Here is a 24,830-nt window from a genome sequence, read left to right as displayed (position 1 = left end):
GGTTTCTAGAATACCAGTCAGTCCATCCTGCTAAAAAACCACCTCATCATCAATAAAAAAAAGAAAATCCTAAATTTCTGATATTACAGAATGATTAAAACTAGGTACAACCTGGATTGATACTATGAGCCTTTGAGAGCAAAATGTTTGCTCAACTCCTGATATTGTTTCATAGTGCATAATCAGGAAGTAACAATCATAATTAGTAAATAAAATAAATCATTTACCTTGCGTGGACTGGTCAATGGCTTTTCTTTTTCTGCTATGACTGTTATAGTTAAGTCTTAGCTCTTGGCTGTACTCATTCAGAGTTTCTCTTGAGTCATAAGATTGCCTTTGCTTTCCACCATCTTCGCTTTCATCTGAAGAACTTGTGTAGGTTAGATCCACCTCATGTTTAACTTTTGACAGTGGCTGGTAGGGTTTGCAGTCCATCTGCTCCATCTCTGATTAAATAGGCTCAAAGGCATGAAAACAAGTAACTGGAATGCCTTAAGGGAACAGTCCTAGAAAAAAAACAACAACAATAATTCATTTCAGACATACTATATACTTTAGGTCAAAAAGGTCAATTTTTTTATTTATATAAACCAATTAAATTTCATTAATATCACTATAATCCAGGAAAGAAATTGAACATTTCATATTTTATTGTTTGGGCTTTTAAAAATAGAATTAAAATAACAGCTGCTTGAAGGAAGAAATCAAAACCAAATCTTAAGCACTGTAAGACCAACACCAAGCAATAACTGTATCTTATATATAAAATATATTACAACAACTTGTATTTGACTTCAAAGATGGAACAGTTACTATTTTTCTAAAGGGATGCATATTCATATTACGTGAAAATAACATTTTATGTCTTTTAAAATATGAAATCTAGAAAGCAGAAAGTTCACTCTCTTTAAGTATTCTCCCATGACTTACATTACATCTAATCAAGAATAAGAGACTTCAGATGTTAGAAAACCACATTTTTTAAAAATAAAAGTATACCACATTGTTACTCCAGAAGAGCACGCAATGCTGCAGAAAACACCATTGTCTTTTAGATTTTAAGGACATTTCAACAGGAAGAAGCTTCTACCCTCTACTACAACTCCTTTTCTTCCCCTTCATCTCCCGCCTGAATTTCTGCCCACTCAGGGGCTACAAACCCACAATGGAAGCTTCCAAACTGCATCTTGAGTTTCGTGTCTGTATTATGATGTTCAAATCCAGTATCTTTAAAATCATGTGCACTGAAGCTCCAAGTGCAACTGGGACACTTGTCCTGTATCCTTGCCTTCACTAAGCTGTTTCCATCACTAAATTTAAGACAAACTCTGGGATGAAATAACAGGGAATATGGCACAGCTTTTACAGCAGCATGGCTCACAAACCCAAACTCTGTTCAGTTTGGTAATTTTTGTTTTCTTTTTAGATTAGCAGATATTAATAACCTAGAAGAACAAATGTAACCAAAGAGGTGCCTGTAAGCATTATTTCTAGAAGACAAAAAGACCCCCATGGAAATTCAAAGAGATTTTGCTTAATCAGAAAGCAATTTCTCACAGCTTCTTCATGATTTTAAGGTCAGCAGTAGATGGAAATAAGTTTAATACTCAGTTTGATACCGACCCATTTCCCATCTGCCACAAGGACTTTAACCCCACATACTGCCAGTGCTCCAGAACTCCATCTCCTGCTTCTGTGTCCTTCCAATACTTTTGAAAGGATCAGTTTCCTGAGCAGGAGTGGAAAACATTACACATGATGTGAAGAGGCAATAAGGCTTCTAATATTGTAACAGAAAAACTAAACCCAGACTCTCAGAACCCTTGGAGGGAAGAAGTGAGACATACCATTACAGCAGAAGTAACCCTGGAGTGCATGCCTTGCTTTCTTTGCTTTCTCCAGGCTTCAGGAGTTTATCTGGGGAAGAGGTTGAAGGCATGGAGGTCTTTGCTGGAAACACTAAACCTCAGGGAGCCATGTCCAGCCCTTTAACCTGACATGGAACAGCCCTTCAGAAACTAATGGCACCTGGATAAAGAGCTCTAGTATCAAAAAAACCCCAATAAAAAACAACTCATATCTCCTACTCAAAGTGGGCTTGAAAGCACCTAAGTCAATAAAAAACTCTTCAAGAGAGAGACAGAATCAAAACTATGAACCAAGGAACTGCCAGACAGCAAAGCAGCTTAAGAGCACATCGTGGAGCTGCAGCCCTGAACAGGGACTTGTGCAGGGGGTTGACTGCACTGTACCAAGCTGGTGATAAGATGCTTCTGCACAAGTTCCCACTAAGTAATACCTGCTTCTCCAAAGCTATTTGCTTAAATAATTTACTGTTATTTCCCAAGATTGCCTATTATTGCCAAAGTTCAGTGCCTGTTCTGTGAGTTGCTTTAATAGCGACAGAAGAATGCAAAGGGGCCCTGACTTGCAAGCACAGAGTTGGCTTAAAAGATGAACTGAGGACTCTGCAGAAATGGCTACTGACAGGAAAAAGCCTTCCAATATATCCTGTCTGACAGAATAAATGGAGACAAAGCTACACAAGCCAGATGAAAACAAGGAGAAATTAAGGGCCTCTATTAAGAAGATGCAGTAGAGAAGAAATAAATTTTGCCAGGAAGGCAACAAGTGCAAGCAGCCTTGGACATAAGCACTGCATCCCACTTTCAAAAGTGCAAAACCACCAATCTGACAAATTTGGCTCATTACTCAAACAAACAAAAAAACCCCACAAAACCAAAACATGGAAGTTCCCCCTAAAAGATGCTGTGCATCTATTTTGTGGGAGGTTTCAAGTAATTTTTTTTTTAACAAGTAACAAAAAATTATTAGAATGCACAGAGACCCATAAAACTTAAGTTGCAGTAAACAACTACTTAAGGAAGATTTATTTGTATTCTTTTAAAACAAGGTTAAATAACCAAAGTCTTTCGTTTGTGAGGACTGTTTATAGCAGGAATATATTCAATGATGTTAACCAAGGCAGCAGACAGATGAAATAATATAATGTAAGCAATTAACATTAATTACATATTCCATGTATGTGGTACTTTCACTGTGCTGCCTTCTTATGTAAAGGATGTGCATTTTCTCAATTGTAAACTAATGAAATACACCCTTAAAAGCTATAATTTCCTTATGCCTTGTTATATAAGGACAAAGATGATTAAAAAATGTGATCAGCTTCTGAATACCCTAACACCCCACTGCCCCTGCAGTGGGGGTTAAATTTTACAAATGATGGTATGGTACATTAACCTGAATTTAAACACTGGCAACCAAATACTTGAACTTTATTTCATATTTTTTGTTTGGAAAAATACAATACTGTAAGCAATTCAAAGTGCTGAAATAGGGCAGGAGTATGAAGAATATTGCCTGGATGTTAAGACAGGCTTCTTCAAATAACTGGCCCTCAAGTAACTAAACAGAACACCCAGCCAATCAATATCATGTTGACCTTGTCAGCAAAATGATAAAGTCTCATAAAAGCTTACAGTTCCTGTAAGTGACCTTTCTATAAGTGTCTAATGCTCTCCTCCTCACAAGTAGCACTTGTTTGCCCTTTCCATCATTGTTCTTTTATTCAAAGGTTTCACAAAATACGTCATAAAAATACAACTGAAAAATATTACATGTTCGTTATATACATATACATATAAATATAAAAAAGATGCATTTAGGCACTGAATAGCAGGTAATTCTGAACCATATTTTAAAATAGGTATCATATGCATCGTACAGTCAATTTTGTAGAAGAATGAACAACTAATAACTTAAATTCACAGTGAAATACCTTTGCAAAAAGTTCTATTGGATAGGGAACTACCACTCTTGAAGTTATGGAACTAACACAGACATATGTGGGATTTCTATGTATGATTTGTGCAACCCTCTAAGTGCACATTGTACATGTTACTAGAAACTATTTTCACCTTTCACTTATATCAAGACCCTCTCCCCTCAGCCCCCCACTTCCCTGTTCTGCTCAGATCAGCTTTCCTGCTCCAGAGCTCAGTAAGGTCGGGGTGGGTGGTGATGAGAAGGGCTGTGCTGAGGCTGTTTGCAGTGCCCATCAGTGGCTTTGAGAACAAACCTCACCCCGTGCATTTCCACTGCACAGAGGCTCTGCACTCCAGCACAGCGTTGCCCCAGAGATCACGTTACTGTAATAGTGCTTTCTATAAATTCTTAATAGGCTGCTCTGATAGGGTGCCCATTTAATGAACAAATTTCTGTAGTGATTACCCACCATCAGCCCCATCAAATCACCAGTGGCATACCCAGCTGGTTTCCAGTAAGTCCAGAATTATTTAGAGAGGTCAGGTTATGGCTGCTAATGAGTATCATGTAGCTGAACAGGGTCCTCCAGAAGTGCACGAGATCAAAAACATGAAAAAGTGTAACCTTTGTTGGCCTCAGCTAATCATTATGTTTAATACTCAGATATTCCAGACTATTTAGAATTTAAATGTAATTGCAATTATAATGCTAAAATATAACCAGGGAACTGTGCTCTCTCTCTCCTATATTTCTTTCCTTTTAACACATACCCTTATCTGAAAGCCACCGTTTGCTTATTGCCTTTTCAGCCCAGTAGTTTGTGAAAATGAACTGCTAAGCAGCAATATCAGCTCTGGACTGCTGAAGGCAAAAAGAACAGCACCTTTATTCTGCAGGTCTTTCTGAAATACAAAAGTGTAAAATATGAAAGGCAAAACAGAGCAAACACTCTTGGTTTAAACCTTTGAGAAATGCAATACCAAGTAGAAAAGTAAAAACATTCTGACCTTGTACATACCTTCAAAAATTTACCCCTCAAATATTTGTCTAGAGATTATAAACAAAGAAAGTCCCTTTAAATTCAGTCTTACAGAACACAGCAAGGAAGACACCAGCTAAAGGAGCTGAGCAGCATTAGAGGAGGAAGAAATTATGTTTCTATGTGATACACTGAACTAGATATTGCAAAGAAATATAGAAAATCTGCCTAAGTCTGGAGGATGGAAGCAGATAACACTTTTCAAAGGAAGGAATAATCTCATACTAAAATCAAGAAAGAATTCAATCCCTCGAAGATCAAGTGAAGAAACAGAATTGGAAAAAAAAACCAAAACAAACCAAAAGCTACCAAAATTGATATGAACATTTTCTGTGGTTCATGGAGTATTAACACATCAAAAGATGTTTGAAAATGACATAAGGATATATACATCAGTAGGTACAACATGTCCAGTGTTCATCAGGGAATGAGTGAGATTGCAAAATGTTGAGACATTGTGTTATTCCTGCAGGAGGACTACACAGAAGCTCTTAAGAAGAACAGATGCACAGATAAAAGATGACAATCTTAGAATATGTTTTTCCACATATCATTCTAAATCAGATATGTAGATACAAATCAGAGTTTTCAGGGCCACGCTGTGGGTTTAACATAGCATGGCCCCTAAAGAATGTGCTCTTTTAACTTTTGGATGGATTACACTGGCTCATACATTTACATGTCATTGTGATAGATGCAAGCAGAATAAGGTTCATTTTCACATTTAATGATCTTCATTTAAAATTAGTCAAAGTCTAATTTAATTCTAGTAATTCAAAGTGTTGTCCATTACATCTCAAGCTACAGAGAGCAAACACTGCAGAATAAAATTGTGAAGAAAGTCAGGTTGTTGCAGTATTTTGTGGCATATGGCAAGACTGAAAGTGATCTTAAAAACATACGTTATGTCAGCTACTCAACTGTGCTACAGAATTCTTGTCCAACACGTGCCCTTCACTTTACTTGGAGAACTGCCACTGACTGTAAGAATCACACAAGTCCCTAATGTTTTCTTTTGGAAACTCATCATCCGATGTTACTGAGATTCAAGGACAAAAGCCCAAGTTGTACTTCTGTGGCACAAAGTACATTCAGGATGACATATCCTGGACAGGTTCAGAGCACCTCTGGAGCACAAAGTCTTTCTGAAGAGCTGTACTTTAGGAAATAGAATTCCTAATTATATTGCAGAATAACTCATAGTGTGAACATTTTTTCATTTAAAAAAATGGAAACATTGTTCACAGTCTCCTACCAACTCAACACTTCAGAATAAGAATGCTACAGAACATGAAAATGTTTGGGCTTAAGTAAACTAGCCAAGTGCTTCATACCTACAGCTTTGGTCCCTAACACATGGTCAAGTCCCTTAGTGCCTTTTCAACTTAATTCCTAACTTTTTGGTAGGGACAATACAGGGAAAGAGAGGAAGAAAATCTGGCCTGTATGAGAGTGCAGTTTGAGACTACAGGAATAGATATTTCAAAACAGATCTCCCAGAACTGTTTTTTTCCTCCAAGGAGGAAGTGTGGTCAAAGTTGTAAATTTCTTGGTAAAAGACATTTTTAGAAGATAATAGAACTGAAGAAAAGGAATGTTCCCCCTCACATTCAAGAATACCTGGGACAACTAAGCTCCCTTGGGTTGTACAGGCAATTTCCATACACCCCAGGCACATTCTCATACTAAACACATCCACATGAAGTGTTGAAATGCTTGCCAGTGGAAGCTCAGCTTGTTCTCCACTGCTGTAATTACTGCTCTGTTGACAAGAGCATATTTTTGCATTGTAAGGAGCTAAAATTAGAATACTCCACTTACTAGTTGAGTTCTATGAAAATACAGTTGAATGTTGGTTTCTTCTTAAGTAAAGAGGCAAATACTATCAAAATATTTATATCTATACCTGTATGTGTGCATATATACATATCTACACTGCTCTCATTTATCTAACAATAATACAATAGTGAGGTGCACATGCACTTGAGCATATGCAGGTAGGAAAAATGGAATGCTTGTTTCATCTAGGAGTAACTTTGGGAGGCACAGTTTGAAAATACACTGGTGCTTGGCAAGTAACATTTGTATGTCATAAGAAAATTGAATGTGCTTTGGTTATTTTTTGATAATGCAAATTGGCATAGCCATCAAACTGAGATAATTATTGTCTCTTTTCCAACTGTGTGCCTAATTAAGAAGGCCCAGTAAGGCTTAATTAGCAAAAAAGCAATTGTTAAAATCAGGTTTAGCTGCTCAGAGATTACAAAAATTGAAAATTACATGTTCTGTATAGATACTAATAATTTTTGGAGATACCAATTTAAATTTTGTATCACAATAAGCTTAGCACATGAGAATCATTTACAACACATGGATACCATGGAACAGCTAAACCATAATTGAAGTATTAGATTTTCACTGATACCAGGATGCTTTGGCAATTGTGTTTAAAAACATTCAGCTGACAATTTGCTCTTCATGTTCACTTCCCCTGTTTTTAATTAGAATAATGGAAGTCTTCTTGAAGCAAACCAGACATTCACCAGAGTATGTATGGACTACCACAGCATCTGAACAAGTCTCATTATTGTCATATTTGATGAGATGAAAGATTTCATCAGCTGACATCACAATAAACAAATTTTCCTGGTAGATTTTTTCCCCCCCCGGGCATTAGGAGTTGTTGTGGTAGATCTCATGGGGCCTTAACAATTTTCATTTCCCTTTGCAAAATCAAAAAAACTACCTATTAAAAATCTCTGAAACAAAATGCTGATAGCAGTTCCCCCCCTCCAGGTGAAGTTTCCTAACAGAACACATTATCTTAAATATTATCAGCATCTCTTTAGCACTGTCCACTTCTCAGATTTGATGTGGCTTGTTCATATTTAGATTCATGACCTTTTGGGGGCAATTTACTTTCTGCTACATTCTAGGATTTCTAGAAGCAGCAATTTGTTTTATTTCCAGCAGAGGCTCACAATGTTGGTGCCCTTACAGAAGGCATAAGATCTATAGCTTAATGTCTTGCAAGACTCTGAATTAAGTTACCACAGCAGTGTGAAGAACTTTCATGAAACCACCATTATTTACTGCACACAGAAAGTGAACTTTTCAGTCTTTTCCAAAACAGTTTTCTTAACTTCTGTTCTTCTAACTCTTGGAAGAAACACCATCAAGTATTATGCAGTTCTGACATCACCCACTAAGTTAAAACTTGAAAAGCTTTTCAAGCATTTCAAGTACTTTTTGCAGGAAGACCTGACTACTGCCTGACCACAGGACCAACATCTGCTTCACCTTCATCTGAAGCATCACTCAGGTTGCTATTCCTGTGAGTGACACCATCATGCCTGAGAAGTGATCCTTCTGTTCCTTTTCTTCTTGCTTTGATGTCTGTCAAAGTATTCAGTGTCTTCAAGTGCCATTGTTCTGACAAGCAGACCCTCCCAGTAGACTTGTACTATATCCTGTGACTCCCAGAACTGCTATTATTTGAGCTGGTGTCAGATTGATTTTCTTTCTGTTCATGATAGTGCTGTGATCTTGCAGAGTTGAAATTACTGCTGATTTATGCCTTGATGCAACCCCTTGAGAACTGGCTTGTATCAGCATGTCACCTATGAAAAGGTACATTTGAATCCTTTGAGATCTTTTTTGCGGAACCTTTGTTCTCGTTTCAATAGAGAATCCTTTGTAATGAATGTTTGCTAGAAATTTCTCCTGCAAGTACCAAGAGTCTTCTGTAGTGCAAACTGGAAGTACATTATGCATCCATCCACTGTCACCAGTCTGTGAAGCCCTCTTGGCAGAGATTATTTTAAGCTGTCCATCTGAAACGTCACAGTTTTTGCAAATTGATTGTACTATTTTCTTTAGCACTCTAGGAAGAAAATGCAGGTAGGGCTGGCACTGAAGAATGGGGATATTTCCCAGCTGTACTCCCAAAGGCTCAGCTACATCTGGGAATGCAACAGACTGCAAATAAAAACATGCCTCTAGTGTGCTTGTGAAAGACTACTGCCTTTTATAGCCTGGCCTTCTTTTAGTTAGGCTTTAGAACAGCAAAGATAATTATTGTTTAAGCATTGTTCACATTTTTTACATATTGTGCCTATTAGTATCACAGTTTTTGCACTCTCATCACAAGTAGCCTCTTGATTACATCTTTGGGAGCTATTTTTCAAAAAATTAGGGAAATAGTGTCTTCTGTAGAAATACACAAACTGATCTTACATTTAAACAAGTCTAACATGGTAAGCTGCAGTTGAAATAACCTTCCTGTTCTTACCATCAATCTCTGAAATACAATTTTTTTTTTTTTTAACTGCTGGTAGAGCTGTTTGCCCATGCCTTCTTTCAGTGTGAGTCCTTCTGGTACAGATACCGTCCTTTCTGCTAATTTAGGCTGCACTATCCCCAAAATCCTTTTCAAGAGGGACTGAAGCAGCCATTTTTTTTTGGAAACTGTTATTCTGCAATAACCAATTCCAGTTCAAAAGTAAATGGGACTTTGCTGCAACTTCTTCCCACTAAGCAAGAACAGAGGTGTGTAAAAATCGAGCATGCTTCTGTTTGAGTGTTGGCAGGAAGAGGAACCTTCAGAAAAAAATCAATAGCCTCTGAACCCCAGTGACTGCCAAGGGAGAACAGTGTGACTACAACCACACCGTGGGTACATAAAATTGGAAAAATTAAACCATGCCACACTTGTTTTCCAATTAACTGCTCAGAATTGTCAGCTACTTACACTCTTCTACATTACAACCACTATGACCACCCCACTTGGCAAGAACAGTGTCCTTAGCACCTGTACAATGACTCCTTTTAGCTCAGCTTCCTTTCTTCAGCTGAGAAGTCACAGCAAGGAGAGAGAGCGAAGGATGAGACTAAAATGTGACTCTTGTCTGTTGCTTTTATATATGTGTAGACACACAGAAACACGGATCTTCTGTACTAGCTGCTTTAAAAAAAAAAATAGAATCATTATCCTTGTGGATAACAATTTTGCCCCTGCTAATTCTATTTACATTGGGAGCACTGTAGTGTACATTTAATGTGAAGCTGTGTTTCTCTCATGAGCAAGGAAAATGTCACTTTCCTTTCCCAAAGCACCAAAAGACTCCTTTTACTGTCACCAAACACAATTATATGTTAGAGCTCTGCTGTCTCTTTCCAGCCAACAAGGCAGGAAAATGACCTTTCTTTAACCTATGGATGAATTGCATTATGTTTGGTTCAGTGGATATCCTTTTTTAAATTCTCCCACATCAAATACATCCACATACTGAGGTTATGAAATGGGCACCTACCTTTCACATCTGCCAGTGATTTCATTTTTCCCAAAAATTTGCTTTCAGTTGTGGAGGGGTGTTAACTCTCATCTCCCATTTCATATCCTAGTTTGCAACATTTGTAAATACCTGAAAACCCTCAAAGCTGCAAGGGCACTCTGCCAGCAGAATCTGGTTATTGGCTGCTGCATTTTGCTCAATGACACAATCATGTAAAAGGTCAGGAAGAAATCTGCCACCCACACTCACTGTGTGCCACTCTGTGACCCTGTGCAGAATGACAATGTCCCGAAACAGTCCCCATCTTTCTTCCCCGTTCTGTGAAACAACCTGCACTTCTGGTCTGTCTTCATTTACAGGCAGGTTGGTAATGAAAGGAGAGACATTCCCAGAACAGGTATCACAACTGTGCTGTGGTTTATATGCACAAGATGCTGGGGGGGAGCAGAAAAATGCAGCTGTGACATTAATAAAGTAAGCCAGTGCTGATCTGCACAAGAGAGCAAGTCAACAGGGGAGGATTTGTGAATATAATGCTGAATGATAAATATCATTCTGGAGGAAATTGTGCCATAGAGCTTCACGGAGTATTTAGAATATTTTTAAAATTAAGAAAGTTCAGAGACAAAAGAAAACCATAAAAACCATTACTTACACACATAACTCATAGTAGCCACCTGAAGAAGCTCCCCTAGAAAACATCCGGCATCACTGCGGGTCTGGAGGCAATTCTAAATACACATTTCAGTGCTTTTAGGTGTAGAGGAGCTCCAAGGTTCAGCAATTTATTATATGACAAGGTTTATGTCAACTGTTATTGAAGATGACTCATATTATTATAAGTGCTCTTATTCTTCTTATATAAGAAGAAAAGTTGTGTAGCCTAAGGATACCATCCTAAATGCTACCATTTTACCAGCACTCTGCTTAAATGGAGACATGCACCAGAGACAGGCTGGAAACAGACATTAACCTTGTGAAGAGCATCATTCTCTTAAAAGCTCTTGTCTGATTTTCTGCCATTACATTACACTGGAAATTGGAAGTACCCAACATTCAAAACAAAATGAAAGAGTCATTTCTTGTTCTATCGTTAAAGAAATCTCTGTATACAGTCAAAGAGCAGTTTAAGATCTTTTTGGAATTCACTGTGAAGTAAGGATAGGATCTCCATAAAAAAAGACATGAGAAATGTCTGCACTAATTCCTCTGAAGCAGACCAAATAAAACAGCTTCATGTCTACCTACAGCAGCCTGTGAAATTGAGGAACGGAAGTGCACTGTTCAAGATGAAACAAATAAAAAACCCAGCTAACCAACCAACCACAAGAAAAAAACCACAATGAAACCAAAAGAAAAACAACCCCCAACTCCATCTAAATTACTGAAATTACTGTAGCTGCACAGTGTGATCCTCTTCATACAAGGACAAGTCTGCAGATACTCCCAGAGCATAAGTTCTGACACAATCACTTATTAAGCACTCGGCTCTTGAGTGGTGGTGTTTGTCTGTGGTTTTTACAAACACAGGTAAAACTTCTGGCTTCAAAAATACTTCAAGTAGAAGAATTTTAAACTATGCAAATTTTTTTACCACCCAGAAAAATCAGAAATTCCTTACACACACGGAATCTACTTATATTTTTATATGATATCCTTAAAAAGTTCGAGGAACTCAAACCTGTAGTCTAAACTACAAACACTAGCAGGAAAATTGGATACCAAAATCATCAGCAAAAGGCCTATTCCTCATTTCAGCTCCAACAATTCCCAAACATTATTAATAGACTTTCAGCTGTTTTCAGCAGGATTGAAGACCGAATAGCAGTTAAATAAAAATCCAACTCCTGCTCCTACTCCTATGCATAATTCTTACAACAGCCAACCTTGAATTACACATGGTGATGCTGCTGCCAGTCAACCAAAGATAGAAATGAAGTGGCTCTGGTTCATGCACTGTTCTATGGGAGCTTTTCTGAGAACAGCAGAATCTGCTCACAGGGTGACATCCCAGCTGGAGCACTTGATAGGGGAAACAATCATCAGTGGCTTCAGCTGATCTACATTAGCTGATCCTTTCCCATTTTAGGGAATGGGTCATTGAAAGAAAACAGTGAACTTGTCACTGGAAATTGCTGAGGAGGAAGGAAAAAAATAGACTAAGAGAAAAGAGAATTAGTTTCCATTTTATTTCTGCAGTTAATAGAATATTAAAAAAAGAAAGCTAAAACCAACCAAAAAAATTAAGTTATCGGCATACCAAGTTTTATGTAACCAATACTGTTGCCCACTAATTCAATTACACCACTCAATTCCTTTACATAAATTTAAGGATGAGCACACATAGAGAACTGGACCAAGAATTCCAAGGCTCACCAGAACCATTTACAGGTATTACTGCATTCAACACCATGATGGCCAGTGGCTTCTCTCTGACAGAACACAGAAGTATTTATATTTTGATTTCCCCCAGTTTAATTAAGACTTTTTCAAAAAGCCTGCTTTGCCTTTAATTCCTAACACTTATTATTCTTCAACACCTTTATTTCAATTGATCTCCAAGGTCAGATCCATAGCCCAGGCACTTTTTTCTTACTCAAACCCTACATTTGAAAAGCCAGCTCTCAACAACAGAGCCATGAGCGTGACTTGCTGTGAAACCTTCTCGTTTAACACCTAAAACTGCAGAGATCAAGGCACACTTTCCCTTTAGCCCTTGTGAAGCTTTTTTATGTCAAGTGAAGTACCAGGAGTTTTGTAAAATCTTGTAAATTATCAAGGTCTTTTGTTCTTTAAAATGACAAACCTAAGTCTCCTGGTTAAATACAGTGCCTAGGAAGTTGGTAGGGCTTCACAACATTGCAACACCAGTACCTCAGCAATACCAGGAAAAGAGCAAATAAACTAGTTTCTACTTTAGTGGGGAACAAGAGCAATTTTTATACATTACAGAGAAAACACAAATTGCAGCTGCACTAACCAGACACCACCCTGTAGGAATGTGAATGCTGTTGTAGAGTTTTCTAATTTATTTGGAAAAATTAGCTCATTAAGATTGAAAAACTGAAAAGTTACAGAATTAAGGTCATCCTCAGTATTATCCTCTTAAACATTTTAATGTGAATCCTGAGCAAATAGAGTGAAACTGCTGGAGCTGCAATCCTCACCACTTCATTGACTTTTAAAATTAGAAATACTTTCCTGATTTTTTATTTTCTGGGGTGGGAACACACATTCTTCTAAATCTGAATTACTTCTAAAAATCTACATGCATTCCTCTAAAACTCAATGGGAGCTGCACTGACACACAGTAGCATAAATGAGTTTAAACTTCATGGATTTAGCAATGTAATCTGGTGATTTCTGCTCTGCAGTTCAAATAAGAAAACCATTACACTGGGAGGAACAATGAAAAAAAAGTCCTATTAGCAGCTTGAGAAGGTCCATTTTACAACCACAGATGTTTTGAGGCTAAACTACTTCAATAACTTGGCTTTAAGTCAACTTAAGCCGTATTACAGTTCAGAAGTAATTCAGATAACAAACTATTACGTGAGTTTGGAAATAAAAATCCTGCTTTATCCATTCAGTAGAATGAAGGTAAGAGACAAGTGAATACTTAGTGAAAGTGCATGGCACACAAAATGTTAAACACTAATGTAAGTATTCATTACTTTTTCTCGCTAACAGTCAAATATTGGTGCACACTGATCACAAATTAATCAGTTGACCAAAACACCAGGTAAACTTATCTCCCTGATGAGTTTAAACATAAAGGAAAACATGAGAATTTGAATTCTTATATCAGAAATATCTTGGCTGAATTGGGAATGTAATCAACATTATCATATTTACTGAAAGTTAAAGACTTAAATTAATGAGTACCATGTGTTTATCTACCAAATTTCAACTTGTTAATCTAGTCTGATCATTATTTTCCAAGTCAAATGATTATGAGAAATGCTCAATGAATGTTTAATAATGATCAAATGACTTTTCACAGCAAAACAAACAATCCAAACTTAACACAGAAGACATTTTCAGTAGCACATGAAAATAGGAAACAGATCTGCCAGAGATACTGATGTTCATAATAAAAAGTAACCTATTAGAATAAATGTGTGCATTTCCTGCAGTGACAGGATAAAAAAGCAACACATGTAGTGATCTGTATGGCTGAACTTAAAAATATTAGTTTGGATTTTAGCTAATGGATGCTAATAGTCATATTAAAAAAAAAGTTAAAAGGCAATAATAAAAATATTTCTGAAAAGTTATCTGAAACATGAAACATTAATGTAAAAAGTGAAGCATTCTGCCCAAGAGAAGAATCCTGCTCAGAAAACATGGATTGACAAAAAACCTGAGTAATGATAACAAAATATAAAGAAATTTCACTGCCAGTTCCCAGTGACAGGGTCAGCAATGTGGGGATATTGGTACTGCACAGCCTGTATCGTGGTCCTTTTTCTCAGATCTCAGATGTATTTTTTCTAAAAACATCAACTGAAGAAATAAAGAACAGTATTCCTGACTGTCAGGTTTTTCAGTTCAGTATCCAGACCTTTATATTCCCAACCCATTAAAGATACTTCTGATTAAGCCACATTAAGCAGTGAACACCACAGTTGGTTTAGATTTTGTAATTCAGAGTTCTTTTAGCAGGATTAGGGTAATCCAGCAGAGATGCACAGATTCCTGAGAAGTTAAGGTCTCCTGGATTTAAAATAAATAAAGGAAGGACTCCAAGTTAATAATCAGAAAAACCTAATCAGATTATGGTTGTGAACTCTGGACTACCACAGTGTTTTCCAGCAGCTTGGTGTGCTTAATCCACAAATGGGTAACTCAATACAAAGCATTTCTATAAAATATTTCCTTGCAAGACACTAAACCTATCAGTTTGACAAAGGAAACAAACATCTCTGCTATAGCTAATACGATATTTAACCAAGATCTTTAAGCGAGCTATCAAGGCTGCATTTAAAAATAACATTAGTGCCCATCAAAAAATTCTTCCCATATTACCTATTCTTTGAGTTACCTTTTATGCAACATTTTCAAGAAAATATTCAATATATTTCAAGAAAATATGCCTTCTCCTTTATCTATCCTGAGAGTAATGTGACTCAATAGCACAGAGCCATTTCAAACCCCCACTTCATTAGAAGTGGCTTGGTTCACATCAAGGATGATGTAACTGCCTTATTAGCAAAGGTCATCCTCATAGTCCAATATTATTTGGTACATTTTACTTGTCAGTTAAGCTTGGATGAACACATACAGTTAACAGATTGAACAAGTTGTGCAGATGTTTCCTATCAACTCCTGACAAATGAGAGAAAGGTAAGGACATATTCTTCACAACTACAAGGAGAAATTAAAAGTCTGACATGGAATTCAACTTAGTTTGCAGCTAAGAAAGTGCACTTTCACAAATAATAAGCCATTAATACATGGCATTTGCTGTAAAGTTTCAGAGCCATCTAAATAGTCCAAACTGATGTATCTATTTATTTTACAATAAACAGATCCCTGAATTTTAAAGTAGGAATCTTTTGTAAGATCATGATCCCTGTTTAACTTTCTACCCCTCTGATTTTCTGATTTTCTTGCTGCTTTACTCCATGTGCAGCTTAATATGCAGCATTTTCTTGTTTACCCCCAGTCAAAGTGAATGTCTGGAACTTGGGATAATGCTCCAAATTAGCCCTCAAAGTCTGTAATAGAGGGTGATTTCTATTCCTGCTTCATCTCAATCATAGCATTGTAAGGCTGGAAAAAGCTCTCAGATCATCCAGTCCATCCATTAACCCAACACTGACATATTCACCACTAAACCATGTCCCCAAATGCCACATCTACACATTTTTTGAACACTTCTAAGGATTGTGATTCCATAATTTCCCTGGGCAGCCTATTTCAATGACTGACCATTTCAGTTAAGAATTTTTCCTAATATCTTATTTAAACCTTCACTGGTGCCACTTCAGGCCTCTTATCCCATGACTTATTGCTTGGGTGAAGAAACCAAACTCCATCTGGCTCCACGCTCCTGTCAGGCAGCTGTAGAGAGCAATGACATTCTCCCTGAGCCTGCGTTTGTCCAAGCTGAGTCTCTGCAGTTCCCTCAGCTGCTCCTCATCAGATTTGTGCTCCAGACCCTTCCCCAGTTCCAGTGTCTTTCTCTGGACACTGAAGGAAAAAATTGACAGGAGCTCTTCTGCAGTAGCCCCAAGATTTCCCTCAGCCCTCTGCAGAACAGCACTCTCTGCCAAGACATCCCAGGCTGGATTAATTTGCAGCAAAGCAATATGCAGGAAATTAAACTGTGTTTGTCATGGAAGATAAAACATGCTCATCCATTTTACTGCACACCTCCATAATATGAGAGTTTATCCAAGAGCTAATACTGATAAATACTGAAAAGAACCCTAATTTAGAACAAATGTTGATGGCTTGAAAGAATGACACACAACTGAACACATGGATATGTGACTTTATGGCTATGCAAACAATATTTCATTAGTTGATGTTTTTCCCCAACTATAAAGCAGCACTCACATTTATCCACTAGTTTTTTATGGAAATACTCTGAACGTATATTGGACAATTTCTAATTCATGTTCTCTTGTCTTCTAAGACAAGAACAAACCCATTCTTCTTCAGAACAAAACAACTGCCTAAACAAAAAACTGTAAACTAGACAGCTTTTTATTCTCCAACAATACTCATATTTCATGACAAGTAACAAACTTAATGCCAATGAGCATATGTTTAATTTCTAAATAAAAGTGTATCACCTCTCCAGTACAATCAATAGGCAGCTCCTTGATTTTGAGCATATTTTTGGTAAGCAGTTTATGCAGTTTTAAATATATAAATATTGCCTTAATTTTCCACTGCTCATTCTATCCCCATGAAAATTAGAGATAAACTTGAAATGTGCAGACCAGACACACTCACTCCTTCGTTCATCAAAGAACTGCCACTGACAATGGGATCATACATCTAAGTCATACAAAAGCATCAGCAGCTTTAGATTCCTTTGATAACATTTATCCTTTGTTGGTTTCTGAACAGCACCCATTACTTTATAACACCATGGTATTATCAAAGCCTGTAAGACCTATTCTACCACAAATAGTACACATTGTTCATGCCGGTCTCATCGAAAGGAAGAGACCTTCCCTGCGTTTGGGAAAATATATTAAAACATCTACATGAAGTTTAAATTTCTATCAATAGGTGGCAACACTGTTATGTGTAACATATGAAGCACATGATTATGTACCTGCATGTGCCCAGACAATTTCTGTACCCCTCTAGCACATTTTGCCCATATTGCTTCATTTTGTTTCAAATGTCAACTGACACCATTTTTCAACAACGTAAAACCAATTTACTTTGTGTGCTTTTTATAGAACATATGTATGGATTAACAGGATATTTAAAATTATCTTAGTAATTCTGACAGACTGCAAACTGTGCCTGTTGGATTAGGAGGCTGATGTCTACATTTGGTGTATGATCAATATGATACCATGGTTGCTCCTTGGGGACCAATAGATTTTTCAGGAAAACTGAGGAGTTGCTTTTGGTCCTTCTGAGGCCCACATGGCTGCCAGGGCACTTAGGAAATTTTAGGGGTGTTGAACCTTTTTCTTGTTTGTCATCACAAACTAATTTTATATTGCAATGCGCATCAGAAAAACTCCAATTGTTTGAACATGAAACTTTAAACATGGTGATCTGTTTAGCGTGTCTTATGTTGAGTCTCACATCCTGAACATGTTTGGACATGTGCAGAGGGAAAAAGGATTCTGGTTGGTGATTTAAAATTACTACTTCACAGAAACTCCTGAGCTACTGTCAGGGCATGAGATTCACTCGAGGTCAGAGGAGCTGCCACAGGTAATGAGAAACAGAATCTGCCCTTCCTGCCCCATCTTGAGCTAGAGCCACGGGCAGGTGTCCCCTGGCAGATCCCACTGTGCTCACCAGTCAGTGAAACCAGAGCTCTGCTAAAGCTGAGGTATCTCCACACCAGCTCAAAGCACAATGGAATAATTAATTCACTTTCCAAATAGGTTTTTGTAAGCTTCTATCACACCGAACAAGAATAGCTCTGGAAGGCCTAGTGCTACTAAACCTACATTTCTCTATACACTGTTAGTCTACAGAGAAAAGCTAAACCTTCAAAGAGGCAGGATTATACAATGAGATAGCACCACAAAACACACAGATAGACTTTTGTTATTTTCTGAAGTACATTCATCTCCATTTTCAGCAGGAGCTTTTTTTTCTAAACTAAAGAAAAATCCAGCTGTGTATTCCCAACTGATAAGAAATGAATTTGGGTGTAAATGCAACAGGAAAGCTGTAGGAATTTTGATAAAAGCTCTTTCTGGTGGGGGAAAAAAGGCATCAAAAAGGTTATGTTGGACAATATTTCAGGTACCATGGTTACAGCTGCCCAGAGAAGGCTTCCTGTGTTACTGCTCTTTGGATGTTCCATGAATTTTCAGTTTAACAGCAATGTCACATGCTGGGTAGGGTTCAGATATCATAAAAGCAATTTACAGATTACTTGGATAACATTCAAAGTGATATAATAATTTAAACTATTCCAAGTGTTTTGAGGAGAGTTAAAGTCAATCAGGACTAATATTTAAAAATTGCACAAACTCTTTTATACATCTATGCACATAAACACTGTTGTGTCTCAATATACACATGTAGACAGTTATTCTTATGGGAAGCACCATCTTTGCAGTGCCACCAAATTCCATGGGAATAGCAGTGTGATTCTAAGAGAATATGAACAAACAAACTGAATATGTTTTTATTGACAGCATAATGTAACTATCTCCAGGTTAAACAAACTGAACTCAAAATATGCATATGTACATGTGGCAGCAACAGTTAGATTTAAAACAGCAGTCATTACTTATCTTGTCAGTTATATTTCCAGCTGGTGGGAAATATTTGGTTTATTGAAAAAAAAAAACAAGCACTTTCAGATTTAAATTTTTTCCTCCCTCTCTCTCTGCTTTCTACTTATTCACTTGTATTTTAAACAAGGCTATACATGATGCACATCCTGAGATGGCAGCATTTCAATAACAGTAAATCAGGCTGCTGTGCTTACTGAAGTTATTTTCATGTTTGCAGATGATGAAAAATGATGTCTCTAGGACTGCAATCCACACTACTTTGTGAAGGCAAACACATAGCCTTGGTACTGCAGTAAGCTTTGGGAAAATACATTTGTCATAGGGAAACCACGGGATTTCTTGCAGTCGGAAAGGCTGCAAAATTCCTCCTATTCCTTGTGGAATCAATTCAGATTTATACAGTTTTAGGCTGGCCATTTGTTTATTTACTGCCTCCTGGGCAAAACACTGTGCCAAGAATCAGTATGCAGGATGAGACTCATGTACATTTTCCTCACATAGACATATTTGTGTTCTACTCATCTATCTCACCCTCACAGTATAGGCAGATCAACATATCTATTTACACCTTCCCAGAGAGTTGTTAGTGGTGATTTATGAAAAACATGCAGTAAATACTTATTAAGGTAACCCTAACAGGTTTATCATTCATAAAAGCCTACTAAATTCACCATATGTTTGGAACTATTTACCCCATCCTCTCTGTTTAAGTTCTTCCCTGCAGAGTAATAATTATCATAACCCAGTGTTAAAAAAAAAAGTAGAAAAAAGATTGCCAGTATCTATGCAGAAAGGCTCAAAATGTAATTCATCAGCATCATAGATGAAATAAAAATACTCCTATAGACAAAATCTTCACAGAGAAAGAACCACATGCATGTGCTGACTGTAATCTGCTCATTAGTTTACAGAAGAATCTGAAGTTTAAGTGTGGTAGAAACCCACACAACGTCTCAAATGCTAGCTGTTGCTTTCTAGCTTTTAGTTATCTGAAAATGTACACAATATTGTATCATTAGACAGCTCTTTACAGGCAATCCACCTGAAGATGCTCGTGAGAGTTCTTCTAGAAACAAAAATGGCAGTAATTTACACTAAAAAAAAATTAAAAAAGGCAGCAAAGCTCAGTGGATTGAGCTTTTTTGCTTTTTTCCCCCCCAGAGTGTTCTAGGAACTGATCAGATGTGCTGTGTCTCCATTTCTGCAGGTTGCCCACACATTTTGGGGGGGAGAAGATGGGCAAAACAACTCTGCAAGTCTGCTGTTGATTTTATAGACATAAAAGTTGTTAGGTAGTTGAGAAATACAGAAATCCCTAACAGAATTTGGCATACCAAATATCCTTGGAGGGGAAAATCCTGATTTGCATTGTCATTTTTAGGCTGACTTAATGAAGAGAAAAATGGAAAACTTTCTTTGAAAATATCATATTATGAAGTATAGAAGAAACATCCCCCAATGGGAAGTCCTGGCAAAACAATTCCAATACATCTTGGCTCCACTGAAAAATGTAAAATCTGTTTTCCTCCAAAAGCCTTGCCATACACCTCAGAAATGCTTCATCCTTCACTGATGCACAGCATTCTCTGACTGGAAAAGCAGTCTTACTTAACAGTGGGTAAAAACATCTCCCTCCTTTTAAAAGTCAAGAGGAAGGACAACACACCCAGTAAGTTAAGTTAATTTATACTAAATGCATTAACGTTGCAGAAACCACAAAGTGTGTTTTCTGAAGGCTTCTAACAAAGAGTGTGACATAGACAATGATCATGTAAAATACACAGAAGTCCTAAAAATATGCATATAACACTCTCACGTGTGTGTGCAAGGGCAAGCTTAGAGAACAGATCTGGAAATAGAACATTAATTATCATACCTTGAACAGAAATAGCAGTGTGAAGTATAATCATCCTAAAATAACAGATCCTGGGGGGTGGGGGGAGGATCAGAATTCCTCTATAAAAATGAGTATATCTTGCAACAGCACACAGTATTTCCAGTGCTAACTCCAGTATGAATTCCCTACAAAAATGCCATCAACAATCCTGCTATAGTAACTCTCTGGAGTTAAAGGATGTGGCAGCTCAGATTTTGCAGAGCCAAATCTCTTGAGGGGAAGGGGGAGCAGGGGGTGTTGAAAAAAAAGAAAGAAACAGTATTTCTGTACAGTTTCTAATATGCTGAAGTGATTCCATGCTGACATTACTGACTTGCCCTCTTAGTCCTTTTCAATTTGATTAGGATAGCAAGGTCTGCTTTTACATGGTGTTTAGAAATAATCACAGCTAGAGTTCATTTGATGCACCTTGCATGCCAGATTGTTAAAGGCACTAAAAGTTTAATTGACAATAAAGATAGTATCATTGCCTTGCATTTATATGGCCCCTTTCACACAGGAGGATCCCAGAGGCACAGTTGACTTCCAGGTACCACCAGACTGGAAATATGATTGCTGTTTGCTGCCATAGAGCAAAAGAGATACAACAGAGCACACAAAATGAAATCACCACCCATAAGTTCACAATTCTCTTATTCACTCTCCCCACGCAGACAGCCTTGTTCCTAGTTAACAACCAGCTGGAATTAGACAAGCAAAAGTAAGATTTAACATTCACCCCTTTTTACTCTCCATTCACTCTCATTGATGGCTGGAAGAGAATCCAGGTTTGAAAGATGCTCCAGCCTTGCCTCACCATAATTTGATCATCCAGGTGCTCTGAAGCACACATACTGAGATGAAGAGATTTTCAGGCACCAGAGTGACAACCTGGCCTGGGTTTCACAGGACCTGGGTGAATTAAAGGCTGCCCCTGAGATCTCAGCATTGTGGTTTCTGGAGAGGATGGCAGAGCCACAGCACCTCAATTCCCTCCCAACTCAACCTGTCCTTGTGCAGAGGAGAGCTGCAGCTGAACTCCACTGATTACAAAAAATTTGAAAAAGCTTCTCAAAAGCACAGAACCTCTCCACATACAAAAAAAAAAAGTGCAAAATCATCTGAACACGATCAATCCATCTTTAAGCTGATGGAAGAGCAATGACTGCCTTGTCTCTCCTGACTGAAATGAACACTGCCTCAAATAGACAGGAGCAGGGGCAAACCTTCTCTCCCTTGTCTCCTGAAAATGGAGACAGTATCAAGGTATTCTGAGTGTTTCTAACCAGAGCCTGACAGCAGGCTGCCCTTCAGAAATGCACAGTGCAGCCACAGCCTGATGACCAGCTACTCTCCTAGACCCCAGTGAGGTCAAGATTCTGCTCAAGGCACGAAGAAAGAAATAGCCTCAACAACAGTGATGCACAACTCTCTCCAGTGATGAATAGTAAGCAGACATCTGTGCCCATCCTCCTAGACTTCCCTACAGCATTCAGCATTGTGGATCAGAGAGATGGCAAGGATCCAAAGAACTGTACTGAAGTCATTTAAGTCCTTTTTGAAGGCACACACAAAGTAGGGATGCAAAAGGCAATCTCAGCAGTGCAAACCTCTCCTCAGAGGACTGACAAAGACACAGCCTCTCCATTTGTATTCACAACAATATAGACTCAAGCAACAACACACAAAGGCCATTGAAGCCAAAGTGGCGTTTATCTCATGTAAGCATAAAGACATCCCAACCCCCAATATTGTAATATTTAGCTGCAATCAAAACTAGAGACTGAATCTGAACCCAGGCTTAGGCAAAGATGAAACACTGAAGAAAATGCAAACGTCAGCTCTATACTGAGGGCAAATTTCAGCCACAGTCATTGATGCTTGGCCACAACCATTCACCATTTCTGCATTCCTCATGATTCCTTACTACCAGTGGGGACTGGTTTAAAGGGATGTTTCCAGTTCTCTCAATCTCATCACTTAGCAACATAGTGTATTTTCTATAAATCACTAAAGCCAGTCTAATTTCAGACAGGGTAGGAAACCTTCCAGGAAGAGCACCAGAAAAGTCCGCACCTATTAAATTAGGCATCAAACAATTTAATTTTAACTCTCAGTTTCCTGATTTGAAGAAGCTGTAACTTTTCTAAGCCCATGATCTTGGCCTTTGTCATTAAGAACACAAAGAGGGTTAAGAGGCATAGACTCCTTTTTCCCCACATTTGGAGAATAGTGTAACAAAATACATAAGAATATTCTTACATATTTTTAAAAATGTTCATTAAGATTGACAGATTTCACCCCACATCTCTAGCTGCTAAGTCAGCTTATTTTCCCAAAGGATACTAAAGTAAAAAGTAATATTTCACCTGCAGTTAAAATATAAAATTGTGTATTTCAGATGAAGGAAAAAATGCCAAATTTGTTGGTCTTACTTTAAGCTCTTTCTGTTCCTTAATCTATGAAGGCTACCACAGAAACGAAAATAAGCTACCTTTTTTAAAAAATTAAAATATCATACAAACCAGACCCATTTCATTCACGGAATTAGCTTCCACACAGATAAAAATTTCCTACAGACATGATAATGCTCTCACTTTCATTTTCTATGATTATAAAATCTGTTTCAATTGAGTGACTGTGGATGCTAAACATAAACCCAGATACTGAATCCATTTTTAGTGGACACACACTCAACTTTAGACCTACATCTCTCTTGCTGACATTAAAATACATCTTCATCTTGCATTTTCTACTTGGGTATTTCTCAAAGTATTTGTTACCTCCAGGTATTTCAGAAAAAAATCCACAACTCAAAACTTCATTATTAAGATAAAAGCAACATATGAAGGTATTTGCTGGTGTATGCTCACAAGGGCAGATGTTTTTGGCAACAGAAATACTTTTATGGACATGGTATAGAGTACATTTGGAGGAGAGGGAAGCTGCCAGTATATTCAGATTAATATCACTGTAGACAAATGCCAAGCAATTCATTCATTGCATCATACACACAACTGGGATCTAAAATAAATTCATTAACTCAAGAGGAAAACCTCACTAGTACCCTGGAAAATTTAATGAATATGTCACTGCCCTCATATCCCTGCACTGAAAAACAACACAAAATAAAAATATTAAGCTGCATTAAAAAATTGAAATACAAAGGGAATCATTAAATATGCCGAGTGACGTGGCATGCAACTAAAGCTAAGCCTTCTCCTGTAATGCTATAGTTAAGCTGTTTATAGTGGAAGTAATAGTCTCAGAAATGGGCAATTAAAATTATTATTAAAATAAATACCCTTCAGGTTTTGAATGCCATGTGGATGTCTCATCTGATACAATCAAGTGGGGATTCTTATTTATTGATCTACTGGGCTATTAATCATTATAAGCTGATTACCTTCTCCATTGAGCCATAAACTTGACACAAGACTCCCAAAAAGCAAATAAGAAGTTAAATGGAAGTTTAGACTATACATCTAACAGATGATGGCAAATTTCCATCCAGATCTGAATTTCAGAGCTCATACCTGTCTCTTTTGCAAACCAAGATACAGAATGTGAATCCCATACTTACTCTCATTTAGAGCATCTATAAAGAACAAAGTAAATGAAATATCTCTTGGGATCTTCAGCAAAAAATGTTGAAAGGCTTGGCTTCAGCTTAGAAGTCTGTTATCACATGTGCTGTCTTATATATAAACACTGAATGCTTTGGCAAATTCATTTTCCTGCAATGAATTATGTATGAACTGCTTTAACCCCCCTCTCCCCCGTGCGAAGGGCAGCCAGCACGGCGCTCTCAGGCTGAGCAGCCACTGAGCTCATCCCTGGGTTGGAGTCACTCGCAGCTGAATTTGTCACATCACTGC

The 24,830-nt window shown here is 37.6% G+C and overlaps 1 protein-coding gene across 2 annotated transcripts in view; it reads right to left on the bottom strand.

Annotated features, from left to right (window-relative positions):
* The window catches only part of TENM1 (teneurin transmembrane protein 1), a gene marked incomplete at both ends in the record, with an annotated part of 224,038 nt that extends 223,594 nt beyond the window's left edge, over positions 1-444 (bottom strand). For both annotated transcript variants that reach the window (XM_084212897.1, XM_084212898.1), the window contains one exon: positions 228-444. In XM_084212897.1, coding sequence (XP_084069023.1) covers positions 228-444 — 217 coding nt within the window. The remainder of the gene's footprint in view (positions 1-227) is intronic.
* Positions 445-24,830: the final 24,386 nt, after the last annotated feature.

This window comes from Fringilla coelebs (assembly GCF_963513975.1).
Source record: "Fringilla coelebs genome assembly, chromosome: 11".
In the NCBI taxonomy this organism is placed as follows: Eukaryota; Metazoa; Chordata; class Aves; order Passeriformes; family Fringillidae; genus Fringilla; species Fringilla coelebs.
The sequence above is the reverse complement of the archived record's forward strand: the minus strand, read 5'-3'. Positions and strand labels throughout refer to the sequence as shown.